The sequence below is a fragment of the Rhinolophus sinicus genome, chromosome 8 (genome assembly GCF_057876585.1).
Source record: "Rhinolophus sinicus isolate RSI-liver-muscle chromosome 8, RSI-T2T, whole genome shotgun sequence".
NCBI lineage: Eukaryota > Metazoa > Chordata > Mammalia > Chiroptera > Rhinolophidae > Rhinolophus > Rhinolophus sinicus.
Genome location: NC_142508.1, coordinates 39811287 through 39824179, shown reverse-complemented (window position 1 = coordinate 39824179; position 12893 = coordinate 39811287). Strand labels below are relative to the sequence as shown.

The 12893-nt window shown below is 49.9% G+C and overlaps 1 protein-coding gene across 1 annotated transcript in view; it reads right to left on the bottom strand.

Moving 5' to 3' along the window:
• PRKD2 (protein kinase D2) overlaps positions 1 to 10924 on the bottom strand; it is a 31490-nt gene extending 20566 nt beyond the window's left edge. The window contains exons 1-6 of the mRNA XM_019752637.3: positions 10679 to 10924; positions 9996 to 10409; positions 7724 to 7862; positions 4572 to 4703; positions 1555 to 1709; positions 1230 to 1452 (exon numbers count right to left, since the gene is read on the bottom strand). Of these exons, the coding sequence (XP_019608196.1) occupies positions 1230 to 1452; positions 1555 to 1709; positions 4572 to 4703; positions 7724 to 7862; positions 9996 to 10235 (889 nt within the window). The 5' untranslated portion in view covers positions 10236 to 10409; positions 10679 to 10924. The remainder of the gene's footprint in view (positions 1 to 1229; positions 1453 to 1554; positions 1710 to 4571; positions 4704 to 7723; positions 7863 to 9995; positions 10410 to 10678) is intronic.
• Positions 10925 to 12893: the final 1969 nt, after the last annotated feature.

Genomic DNA, 12893 nt, shown 5'->3' with positions numbered 1-12893 from the left:
CTAAAGTTCAGTAGGATAAATAACCATTACCCTCAACTTCTAAAATTCTAGAATGTAACAGGGTCTAACATTCTATGATTCTAGATGTTGAACACTCAAGGGCTGGGTTTCTCAACCTGTGGCACTATGAACATTTTGGGATGGCTAATTCCTCGTGGTGGGGGACTGTTTTCTGCACCATAGGATGTTTAGAAGCACCCCTGACCTCTACCCACTAGATGCCAGCTGCATCATCCCTATATGACAAACAAAATGTCCCCCAACATACCCTGGGGGGGAGGGGTGTATTGCCCCTGGTTGAGAACCATTGCTTTAGAGCGTGATTATTCTAAGGTTCTAGGATACTGTACATCAGATATTCTATAATTCGATGTAAACCTATTTTTCTAAGGTTCTATGATTCTACTCCGGAGTTTGATGTCCAAGTTTCTAGAACTCTACACTCATCTATGATTCTACAGTTCTATCATTCTGGATTGCTAAGAATGCCTGCTGTCCAAGGTTTTAGGATTTTACATATCTAAACTCTAGAATTTGATGACCCCAGAGTTCTATGATTCTGGACGTCTACATCTCCAGAAGCCAATGATTCCAAGCTTCTAGGATTCTGCACATCCAAAATTCTGGAACCTAATTGTTCCAGTGAATTCTAGAATTGGATGGTTTTAAGTTTTTATGGATTTAGACTTTCGGTATTCTAGAATTTGATCAGTCTATATTCTAGGGTTCTAGACATCTAGAACACTAGGATTCCATGGTTATATGATTCTAGACTTCTAAGACTTGGAATTTGATGCTTCTAGGCTTCTATTAGCCTCAAATCCTATAGTTCTAAAGTTCTAATATTTCGAGAATCTACAATTTGGTAGTTCTAAGATTTATGAGTCTAAAGTGCTATGATTCTTTTAGCTGAATCCCACGATGCACAATTCTTGAATCCTATGTTTCTAAGGTTCTCTGATTCTAGAATTCTCAAGTTCTGCAGTTTCAGAATTCCATGCTGTCTTATGGATCGAGATTTATAAGGCTCTAGGATTCTAAGTTTCTAATAACTAAGGTTCTAAGATTCCAGAATTCCTAAAATTCTAAAACACTAGGATTCAGGGCTCACCCCTTGTGAAGGCCCTGTGCTCTTAGGACTGGAATACTGAGATTCTTGTGTTCTGCCACAAGCCCAGCTAAGATCCTAAGCCTCTGGGTCTCCCACCCCACACGGGGGCCCTACTGACCTTTGCACTGCAGGCCTTGGCGGAAGAGGCCCTTGAGAAGTTTCTTGCAAGCCTGGCAGACGGTGGGCCGCGTGTAGCTGTGGATGAGGAAGGTGTGTGGCACCTTGACCTTGGAGAGCAGCATCTTGTCCAGCTCGATGGGACGGCCCGTGTAGGATGAGGCAGATGAGGAGGAGGAGGACGAGGGGGGGCGGCGAGGCAGGAGCTCGGTGGTACTGCGGTTCTATCGGTCAGCGAGAGTGGAAGGGGAACATCAGAGCGTTGCCCCATGCCTGGGCCTCGTCACCCACCAGCCACCAACCTAGCCCACTCTCCAGCGCCTCACCAGTTCATCAGCCAGGCAGGGCAGGGAGTCCGAGGTGCCCAGGCGCAACGAATGGCCACTGGCCAGAGACGTGGATGACAGGCGACGCTTGCGGGCCCCACTGCAGTTGTTGGGGATGCTGAAGGCACAGCGTTTGTGGTAGTTCAGTCCGCAGCCTGAGGGGGGCGCCAGACGGTCAGAGACACAACTTCCTCCTGTCCTGGCCTCTAAAGCTCTGCCCCCCTTCATCTTTGCTGCAGATGTGAGGTACTCGAGATCCCTCAGGACGCCTCTCAGTGGTGTGATTAAAGGCAATAGAAATCTACAAAAACCCAATTCAGGCAGAACTACTAATGGCCCAGAATTTTCAGGAATGAAGGTTTGGGCCACCCCATCAGGCAAAGTACCATGAAGTGGGTGAGGTGCTAGCTGAGGATAAAGGGAAAATGGATTTGGGAGTTGAAGAGGGAAGCCACCACCGTGTGACCAGTTGCAGAAATAAAAACTGTAATTGTTAGGAGTTATTTCTTCCTTATTTTATGAATATTTGTGTTTTCTCCCTTCTCCCATCTCCTTATGACCTCACATAAAATAGTAGTAATAACTAACTCTATATCATGGTATTTAAGTCACAGGACATCAAAGGAGAAGAATGAACACCAACCCCCCAAGAATATACATTGTCTTCTGGGGAAAGAAAGGATTAGCCTGTTTTCGGTTGTACTCGGGATGGTTGTATCATATCAGGTGGAAGCATGATTTTGTTATTGTTTTTTCTTTTTAAATTTTTCTTTTTTCACTCCTCATCCATGAAAGAATTAGGCTCAGCTGGAAGTTTCCATTGGGTTTCCTGAACCCTTGCTCTAATCCATCTCTGGAGATTCCAAATGGTTCCAGGACCACTGTCTGTTCTGGAGTGAAAATGTCCCTCCAGCTTCTGGAAGCTTCTTTCAGAACACTTCATGAAGCTTATCTTCTGGTAGCCCACCTGTTATAGACCTTCCAGCTCAGTAATTGTCCATCACAGGCACTGTCTCAGATACGTGATGTCACACTGCAGAGGTACAATTGAGGCACACTGTTGGTGCTGTGAGAAGACCTTCAAAGTGGCAAATGGCTTTTGCATACAGGAACCATTTCTCAGTTTTGGCCTTTCATCACTCATATGCTTCACAGAATGTCAGAATCTCACCCATGACTCCGATATGTGTATCCAGGGAGAGCCCAACTCCTGCAGGAAGGTGTCAGTGGCATTAAGTACAATCATTTGGGTGTCTTTTGGAACCATATGAACTTGAACCATTGTCTGTGATTCTGGGCCAATGAAGTCCATGCTAAGAATGCCCATTAGAATTTGATGACACCAGGACTGCACCATGATGAAAGTTACATGTGCCAAGACATCAAGAGTTGGATGTGATGTATGAATGATGGCAATATTGATAGCAGCTTTGAATACCTGAGTTTGTTTTCTGCAGGCCTGATATGGCTATTATCCTGAGTCCTTAAATAATGCCACGATATATTTAGGGCTGCATGATAACAATCCTAGTTGATGATATAGGTTATCTGGAAAACAGGGTATTGAAGACCTTAGATTTCCATATGAACCACAAAGCTGGAGATCCTTAGACAACGGAATATCTGAGAACATGCCTTTAATTGCAAGGCACACCGAACAGACAATGATGGGGCAGATTGTCATCACCGAATGGCCCTCATCTGCTGTGTGTACAGCATAGCCAAGGCTGTGGCCTTCATCTGTAGGTGGGTGAGATCTCAACATTCTCACTCAGAAGCACAAAGATGGAAACAGGGAACCTGCTGATCCTGACGCTTGGGCTTAAAACCTTGAGACATCTTGGCTGAAGGAGCACGGTGTGTTCCTTTATTTTTTCAAAAGTATGATTTAAGATGTGTATGGGTGTTTTTTTTGTAGACTGAATATTTGTGGCCCCCAATTCATATGTTGAAGCCCTAACCCCCAATGTGACTGTATTTGGAGATGGGGCCTTTACGGAGGTCATTAAGGTTAAATGGGATCATAAGGGTGGGCCCCGATCCCATGAGGCTGGATCCCTTATAAAAGGAAGACACTTCAGAAATCACCGTCTCTCCACATGCCATGTGAGCACACAATGAGATGGAAGCCATCTGCAAGCCATCTGATTCCCTCAGGAATCAGACCCTGTGGGAACCTTGATCTTAAACTTTCCAGCCTCTGGAACTGTGAGAAATAAATGTCTATTGTTTAAGACACCCAGCCTGTGGTATGTTGTTATGGCAGCCCTAGCAGACTGAGGTGCCAAGTTGACAAGGGGTGCACTCTGATGGTCAGCTTTACGTGTCAACTTGGCTAGGCTAGCATCCCCCGTTATTCAAATACTAATCTAGGTGTTGCTGTAAAGGTATTTTGTAGATGTGATTCAAATCCACAATCAGACGACTTTAGCAAGGGAGATTATCCTAGTTAATCTGGGTGGGCCTGTTTCAATCAGTTGAAAGATTTAAAAAGCAGAGCTGATACTTCCCAGATGAAGAAATTCTGCCTGTGGATAGCAGCTTCAGCTCCTGCCGGAGTTCCAGCCTTCCCTTGCTTACCTTCTGCCAGTGTTGGCTAGCCAGACCCTACAATCCTGTAAGCCAATTTCTTCCAAAAATCGATATAGGCTCCGCCTTCTTCTCTGTGCACCCCAGCATTTCCTCCCGCTAGCTCTGCCCTTTACCTGTCCCTCGGAGCTCCACCTCTCAGGCTCCAGCCCGGGAGCTGAGGTCCGCCCTAGGCCCCACCCTCCACCAAGCCCCGCCTCTGGCCCCTTACCTCTCCTACCAAGCCCCGCCTCCCAGCACCACCTCTTGGCCCTGAGCCCCACCCAGGCCCCACCCCCATCCAAGCTCCACCTCCTGCTCACACCTTCAGCTCCTCCCCCAAGCTTCACCTCTGGGCCTTTAGCTCTCCCTCTGAGCCCAGCCTCCTAGGCTCCGCCTCCTGGCCGTGCGCTCCATCCAAAGCCCCACCTCCAGGCGGTCACTCTCACCATCACACTTGAGGCCCTGGCGCACGAGACCGAAGAGCATCTCCCCGCAGTGGTCGCAGAAGGCAGGCGCGCGGTAGGAGTGCACCGTGAGTGCGTGCGGACGGATCTGGAAGTCCTCGAAGGTGGCCGAAGCTGTAGGCAGCAGGGAGGGGCAGATGATTGAGCCGGGGCCCGCGGAGGCCATTCCAGCCCCCGCTTCCCGGTTGCTTACAGTCCTCCCAGCTGCAAGGTTTAATTGTTCCTTCCTAAGTTCATTTACTCACATATTATACTCTACGTGGGTTCAAATTCCAGCGCCACCACTGGGCAAAACATCTATGTGCCTATGGGGTGGGTGGGGGGCTGGGGAGTTGTTGAATGGGTATAGAATTTCAGTTTTGCAATATGAAAACCGTTCTGGAGATTGGTTGCACAACTGTGAATGTAATTAACACCACTGAACAGTAGACTTAAAAATGGTTAAGATGATAAATTTTATTTTATTTATATTTCACCACAATTAAATATTTTTAAATTTAAAAAAATACAGATGCCTGCGTCTCACCCTCAGAGTTTCTGATCAACTTGGTGTGGGGTAGAGCCAGAGCATCAAGAGAAAAAAACAAACATCTGTGTACCTCAGTTTTCTCATCTTTAAAATGGAAATCCAACAAATATTTACTGAGCACTCTTTTAAGCTGTAGGGACACCACATAGAACAAAACAGACAAAATCCCTGCCTACCCTCTAGTGAGGGAGGTAGCTAAACAAAATAAAATAAATATTCTTATTTAACAATCACCCAGTCTAACAGTTGCTCTGTGCCAGGCACTGCTCTAAGTACTTAAAGATACTAATGAATTTAGCTCTCTCCTGTTGTAATCCCCATTTTCTATATGAGGAGACTGAAGCACAGGTAGGTTAAGCAACTTGCCGAAAGTCACACAGCTAGCAAGTCACAGACCTCACATTCAAACCCAGGCCAGTGTGGCTCTAGAGTTCATGCTTACTGCCTCTCTGAAACTATTAAGTAATAAAATATACAGTAGGTTAGAAGTCAATAAGTACAAAGGAGAAAAATTAAACAGGGAAGGGAGACAGGGAAGGTGCGAGAGGTACGGTTTTAAATAGGTGGTCAGGGAACTTCTTCTTGAGAAGGTGACATTAGGGCAAAGGCCTGAAGGTGGTAGGATATGAGCCATGCAGGTGTCTAGGAAAGAACATGCCAGTATCATAATAGTATCTCCATATAAGGATTAAATGAATATATGGAAAGCTCTTAAAACACTGCCTGGCACATAGAAAGTGCTCAATAAATTATAGCTATTATTTTGAAAGTTTCATTTTAAGATTAAGTCTCATTCCTCCCCCCACCCCAAGTTTCAGTCTAATATTAAGCTATTTTTATTGTTTTATACAATGGAAAGGGGATTCTCTTTAATGAGCCAAGCACTGTTTACTCACTCAAGATAAAGCTATAAATAAGACAGAATTAACACCACCACCCCACTCTCAGGGAGCTGACATTCTTTTGGGGAGACAGACACAAAACATAAACATAAATAAACAAGGAAATTTCAGACAACAGAAGAAATGGCATTTAAACTGAGATCCAACTAACAAGAGGAGCTAGCTATGAGAAGATGGGATGGGAGGCGGGGAGCATTCCAAGCATCAAGAACAGCAAATGCAAAGGCCCTGAGGTAGGAGGAAGCTTGGTTTGTTCAAGGGACACAGGGCAGGCAAGCATGGCTGGAACAAAAAAAGTAAGGAGGACAGTCTTAAGACATGAATTTGGGGAATTGGCAAGGGCCAGATCATGAACAGTCTTGAGGCCATGTTGAAGAGTTTGTATTTTATTCCAAGGCTAATGGGGAGCCATGGGAGGATTCTGAGCAGTGGACTGTCATGATCTGACTTAGGTGCTACTGAAATAGTCTCGGCAGGAGGTGATGGAGGCTTGGACCAGTGGAGGTAGTCAGAAATAAATTTAGGATATATGTTAATGGTAGGACCAATAGATTTGATGATGGATGAAGTGAAGGGGTGGGAGAAAAAGAGGAGTCAAGGATGCCCCAAGGTTTTGGGCATGATCACCTGGGTGAACGGTGATACCTTTCAGCAAGATGCTGACAACTTCAGGAACAGCAGGTTTAGAAGGGGAAAATCAATATTTCTGTCTTGGACAGGCAGTATCTGAGACGTCTAGAGATGCCAAGTAAAAGTGGTAGGGAGACAGTTACATAAACAAGACCCAGTTTTAGGGGAGAGACCAGGAAGAAGATAAAAATCTAGGAGTTGCCAGCCTATACGAGGGTATTTAAAACCCAAATAAGATCACCAGGGACTTAAATCCTAACTTCTAATTGTCATCCATTCATTTAACAAATTTAATTGAGCACTGCAGTATGCAAGGGGAGGTGAGGGGGGAAGTACAGACACGAATAAGGCAAATACCTCCCACCCCCCCACCCTCCCGAAGGAAGCAAGAGCTATAGACTCATTTAAAATGCCAAGAGCTTCATCTATAAAGTGGAAATGGCCAGTGGGTAGACTAGATTCTGGCTGAAAATACAAGTGCTCAGGTGTCATCTTACTTTGCAGAATCAGATTTCATTGAGAAGGAGGCACGGGCATCAAAACATTTAAAACTTTTAATCAAAGTTTAACGTATGTCTAGAAAAGGACACGTCAGAAATGCACAGCTCCATGAATTGCCAAACTACCAGCATCCTGATGAAGTTTAAACCAGACCCCAGAAAACTCCTGTGCCTCCCACCCAACTCCATCTTCCCCCAAAGGCACCTACTCTCCTGGCTTCTAACACCATGGAGTATTTGTATCTGTCTTTGTGCTTCAGAAATGGAATTATACATAATGTTGTCAGAAGTCTGGCTTCTGTCTCTCAGCATTAGGTTTGTGAGATTCATCAGTGTTGCTGTGGATGGTTTATATTCAGTGCTGTACGAATTGCAGTGTGTGTGCACCATAATTGACCCATTCCAGAGCAGTAGTTTGTAAAACTCCCAAGGTGATTCTAATTTGCAGCCAAGGCTTAGAATCACTGGTCCCTAACTTTAAGAAGCAGGTTTCTGGGCCCACCTCCCCTTCAACTCCTCCAGATGCCCCTCCCTCGATCGAGGCTCCGCCCCTAGGCGGGCCTCGCCTCTCACCCGACAGCACCACCTCCACCAGGTCTCCCTCCTGGATATCTCCCGCGGAGCGCACCAGCTGCAGGAGGTTAGCGGACGTGGGGTCATGTTTGAAGAGCAGGATCTTGTCGTAAAGGCCATAGAAGCCACACTCGGGGAACTGAAGGGCGGGAGAGGGAGGCGGTGACGGAAAAGCTCAGAGCTGCCTTCATCAGCGGTCTGGGACCCTCCCAGATCAGGGCCCGCTGTTTCCCCCGGAAACTCAGAGACCCCGCAGCCCTTCGTTTCCTGCCTGCTCCCTCCCTAACTCAGCTTAAGCAGGGCAGGGTGCCAGGGCCCCAGGTGTGCTGGGAGACAGCGCTGGCCAGATGGGCGAACTGGTGTGGGAGGCAGAGTGATTCCGGAGCCTGGGCACCTAGAATTTCCCGGAGATTGGGGTGGGGGTGGGAGTCTGAGTGAGCACCCCTTTCCTTATGCTCCCCGCCAAGCTTCCTTCCTGGATCTATTGTTGTCCCTGTTACCTGGCTCCAGTCCCAGTATTGGGGCAGGGCTAACTGGAAGGAGGGGATTTAGCACTCTTGGGGGAGCCGGTGGGGGGAGCTGCGGGAAGGCTAGGGCTCAAGGGAGCTGAAGTTAGGAGGGTGCCCACCCACCCAATGCCCAAAGGACCCAGGTGTCCGGGTCCCCAGCTTGGGAGGGTGGGGGCAGGAAATGAAACCCGGTAGAACAGAAAGTGAAACAGTCCAGGTGGGGTGGCTGGAAGGAAGGAAAGGGGCCCTACCACACCTGGACAGAGAAGGTAGAAAATAAAATGGGTGAGCGTTGAACAAAGAATTTCACCTAGGGAACAATCTGCTTCCCCCCCCCCCACCTCGCCCCCAGTCTGTTTTCCCAAGGAGAAGGCTAAGTTGGGTGTGGGAGCTGGGCCTGCTCGTTTTGGGGGGCAAAGTAAGCCCAATGTATTCTTGCCTGCTGGGAGAGGGTCCACAGGTGACCCAGGCTGCCTGGGCCCTGACTCCTGAGAAGTCTTTCTCTAAATTCTGGTTTCCTTGTCTGTAAAATGGGGGAGTTGGCCAAGCTTCCGATGTTTCTCTGTAGCCCAAAGAATTCATTTCCAGGAGTCTGAGAAGATTCTGGAATTTTAAGATTTGGGGATTCCAACTTCCTCACCTTAAGGATTAGACATTTTAGATCCCAACATATTCTCATTATATATTTTAGGATTTTCAACAACCTAGATTAGCAGTAGTCTATTATTATTTTAATGTTCTAAGAGTCTGACAAACTAGGATTCTAATATTTGAATATCTTAACACTAAAGGATTGCAACAACCCAGGAATCTAATATTCCAACATTTGAATGTTTTAGTATTTCAGCAACCTAGGTTTCTAATGTTTGGACACGTTAATATCAGAGGAGTTCAATTGCAGTTGCATATTCCAGCATATTCCAGCATTTAGAATGCTATATTCCCCCATTTTGACAGTCTAGAATTCCAACAACAGAGAAGCCCACTATTCTTTTAATGTTCTAGGGTTAATGTTCTAATGTTCAGGAGGAACTGAGTTCCTCCTGATTCCCTCTTGCCATGACCCCCAGCTCCCCCCCCCCCCCCGCCACCCCTCCCCAAAAGCTAAGAAGCTAAGAGTGGGGTGGGGTTGGGGAAGGCTCGTTTTAACAGGCCAGCATCAGACCTGGGGGGTGGGGACACTATAATTAGGAAATGGGACAGAGTCCACAGAGCCTCTGAAGTTTGGGAAGAGATGCCTACCCCTCCACAAACATCTCAGGCCTGGGGGAGGGCAGAGATTGGGCTCTGAGACCTCACTTGCCCCTGGCTGCTAACGCAGGCACCCACACCCACACATGTCACCCGATCTGCCATGGCCAGCCCGGCTTCAGTTTCTACTGTTTCCACCAAATGGGAGGTCGGGGGTGGGCCTGGGCAGGGAGGTTCCCCCCCATCTACTACCCCCATCTGTCCCTTCCTCCTCCCCTCTTCTACACCTAGCCAGCCCCTCCCTTCCTCCCTCCCCGCTGCAGAAAACAACATGCAGGGACTCGCAATTTGGGGAGGCCTCTGGGGCACTCCACCCTTGCTCAGGCCTCCCTCAAACGGGTAGTGGAGTGAAGAGGCAATTGGAGGCCAATGTCCTACTCCTACCCCTCAGTTTCCCAAGGTTAGACCGCCTTTCTCCCCCTCCCCTACTCCAGGCTCCAGGTCGCCTCTGCCAGCACCCCACTCCTCCAGACCTCTCCCCAAGCTGGATGGGGGGAACCCTGCGCCCTCACCTTCTGGTCCACGATGGAGCAAGCCAGCTGCTTCACATGGGCCAGCTCCGAGGCGGCGGGCAACAGCACGAACTCGCGGGTTAGCCCGATCTGGATGTGGAAGGAGACCCCGGGGCCCGGGGCCGGGACCTGGGGCAGCAGCGGTGGCGGCGATTGCAGCTCCAAGCTGCTGGTGGGTGGAGGAGACCCCGGCCCGGGAGAACCCGGGAGCCCGGCGGCATGGGAGGGGGCGGCGGCCATGGGGGGAGGCCCAGGATCCGCCGCCCGGCGCCCGCCCGGGATCCGGCTGGAGGAGCCCGGAGAACCCGGATCACTTAATCCAAGGGTCTGGTAAACTGGTGGTGGGCGTGCGGGACCCCGGGGATCCGAGAAGAGAAATCTGGCAGGTTGAGGGGACTGGAGGATGGCGGGACCCTGGGAAATTAGAGAAAAAGAATCTAGTGGATCAGATGCTCGGGAATCAAGGAATCACAGACGATCAGAAAAAAGATGGTTTGGGGGACCCAGCGATTGAGGGATTCCAAGAAATCAAAGAAGAAAATCTAGTAGGTCGGGGTCGCAGGGATCAGTAGAGGCCAGGATCTAAAGGCCCTTTGGAGAGAGAAGGGTTGGAAAAGGAGCAGGGGACCCCAGAATCCAGTGGCTCTAAGAGGATCCAATTAGAAGGCGGCCGAGGGACTCACCAGATCTTGGGGGTGAGGGGCAGGAATCTCTTGAGTCGGGGATCAAGACGGGCCCGGGGATGGGTAGAGGGATCCAGAGGGCCGGGGTGCTAAAGAGGGAATCTCACGGGTCTCGGAAGCTGGAGAAAAGTTCGGTCCCGGGCCCGCAGAGAAGGGGGCGTTACCGGCCGCGGTGTGGGGTGGGGCAAGGGAGGGTCGCCCGGCGCGGGTGGCTCTTTTTCCTTCTCTAAAGTTTAACTCGGCTGCGACGGCCCAGTAGGAAGTGTCCAAAGCGACGGCGCAGTCAGCCAATCGGCGCCGACCTCGGTGACGTCAGAGAGGGGCGGAGTCTGTCAAGGGGCCGGGGGCGGAAGGGGAGGGCGGGCCCAGCACCTCAGAGTTGTCAGTCTGGGGGACCTGGGGTGGGAGAAAGCGGGACAGGGAGGCAGGGCCGATTCCTCCCCCCAACACAGCCGCGTCTGCAAAGTTAACTTCCCTGAACTGGAGAGGGAGGGGCGAGCCACGCTCACCGCCACCACAGGTCGCGGGGACCGGCACGCAGGAGGCGCCTGGCCTGCATCTGGCGCTCATCGCGGGGTGAAAGGGTGGGAAACGGTGTCAAGTCCAGCTCGCTCTCTGGTCTAGGCCTCCGTCTTTCCAGAGTTGGCTCTGCCCTTCCGCGTCCCAGCCCCGAGGAGGGGGTGTTGCAGAGCTCCCCCAGCCCATTCCACAGGTGGGAAGACCGAAGCCTCCAGATGGGCAGAGGTTCATGTCTCAGGTCTCTCTCCAGCAACTTTGGGCAAGGTGTGGGGCGTAAACTGAAAGGGCCAGGCCTAGGTTACCTGTGCTGGATAGTCACACACAGGGTGGGTGGAAAAGGGGTGGTTTCCTTCCCTCAGCTCCCCAGGGTGAAGAGCCAAAGGCCTGGGGTGGCTTAAAGGGCCATAGCAACCAAGGAGGACAACACACCACACCACACCACTTTGTAGATAGGAGAACTGATTGTTCTCCTGGGGAAATGTGCATTTCTTTCTCCGTGTGACTTTAGGCAGGTGACTTTCCCTCTCTGAGCCTGTTTCTCTATGTGTTAGATCAGACAGTAATAGGAGGATCTTTGCCGGGATTAATGAGATTGTATCATGGTGCCTGGAACACAATAAATGGTGGCTGTCACCATAATTTGCAGGGATACCGGGGTGGGCACCTAAAGCATTCTGGTGGGTGGGTTTGTTCAGTCATCCAGCAAGCATAGATTGATGGCCTACTGTGTGCCGGGCCTGTCATAAAACACCTCTTTCAAAGAAGCATTTCAGACTTGATTTCTCTTCCCCAGCTAATAATAAAAGTGGCTACCATTTAGTTTACATACAGGAAGCTGAACCCTCAGAGGCAAAATGACTTGTCAAAGATCACCAAGTCAGTTGCTACCACCCCACCCCATTAGAAAGGCCAAAGCCTGGTTTGAGCTCCAAAGGCTACCCAATAAAGATGGGCCACCTGCCTGCCTGGGTTCTGGACCAGCACAGCTGGTTGGGGATGGGGGCCATGAGACGAACCCCCCTTCCTGGTAAAGGGTTGTTGGGGGCAGCTGAGGTTGGTACAGTAGCAATTGTCACCACATCCGGGGACTGGCTGGGGCTGGGGAAGGAAGTCTGAGGCTGGAGCTTTGAAAACCCAAACCACCACCTGGGGAAGCTGCTCAGAACCCAGAGGAATGAGGGGGGAGTGAGGCCACGTGGAGCCCATAGCCAGGCTCTTGTGTCACCTGATGGCCAGCTGCCCACCTGCAACCTTTTTCCTTGAAATATTAACATGTCCCGAGTGTGCGGTTTGCAGGACTTTGTCAGGTGTTCACAGGGGCCTGCCAGTGACTGGGCCTCATTCTGGGCACTGGGCACAGGCCTTAACAACCCAAGTGGTGCTGGGACTTGCCCAAGGACACTTAGCTGGTAGGTGGAGACCTTAGCAAGCAGAGGGAGTGACAAGGGACTGCATACAAATTCTGATGACCTGCTGGAGGCTTTGGGCAAGCCCGAGTCTCCCCCAATCTCATCCTCTGTAAAACGTGCATAACGCTCCTTACTTTTTGAGGCTGTGAGGACCCAGTGAAACTGCATGTGAAGAGCTTGGCACAGGGTCTGGTTCCTGCTAAGTGCACAGTTTACCACTGTGATTTGGCCACTTCAGAGAAGGGAAGGGATTCATCTGGGCCCTCACATCTCCTGGGAAGCTGCCA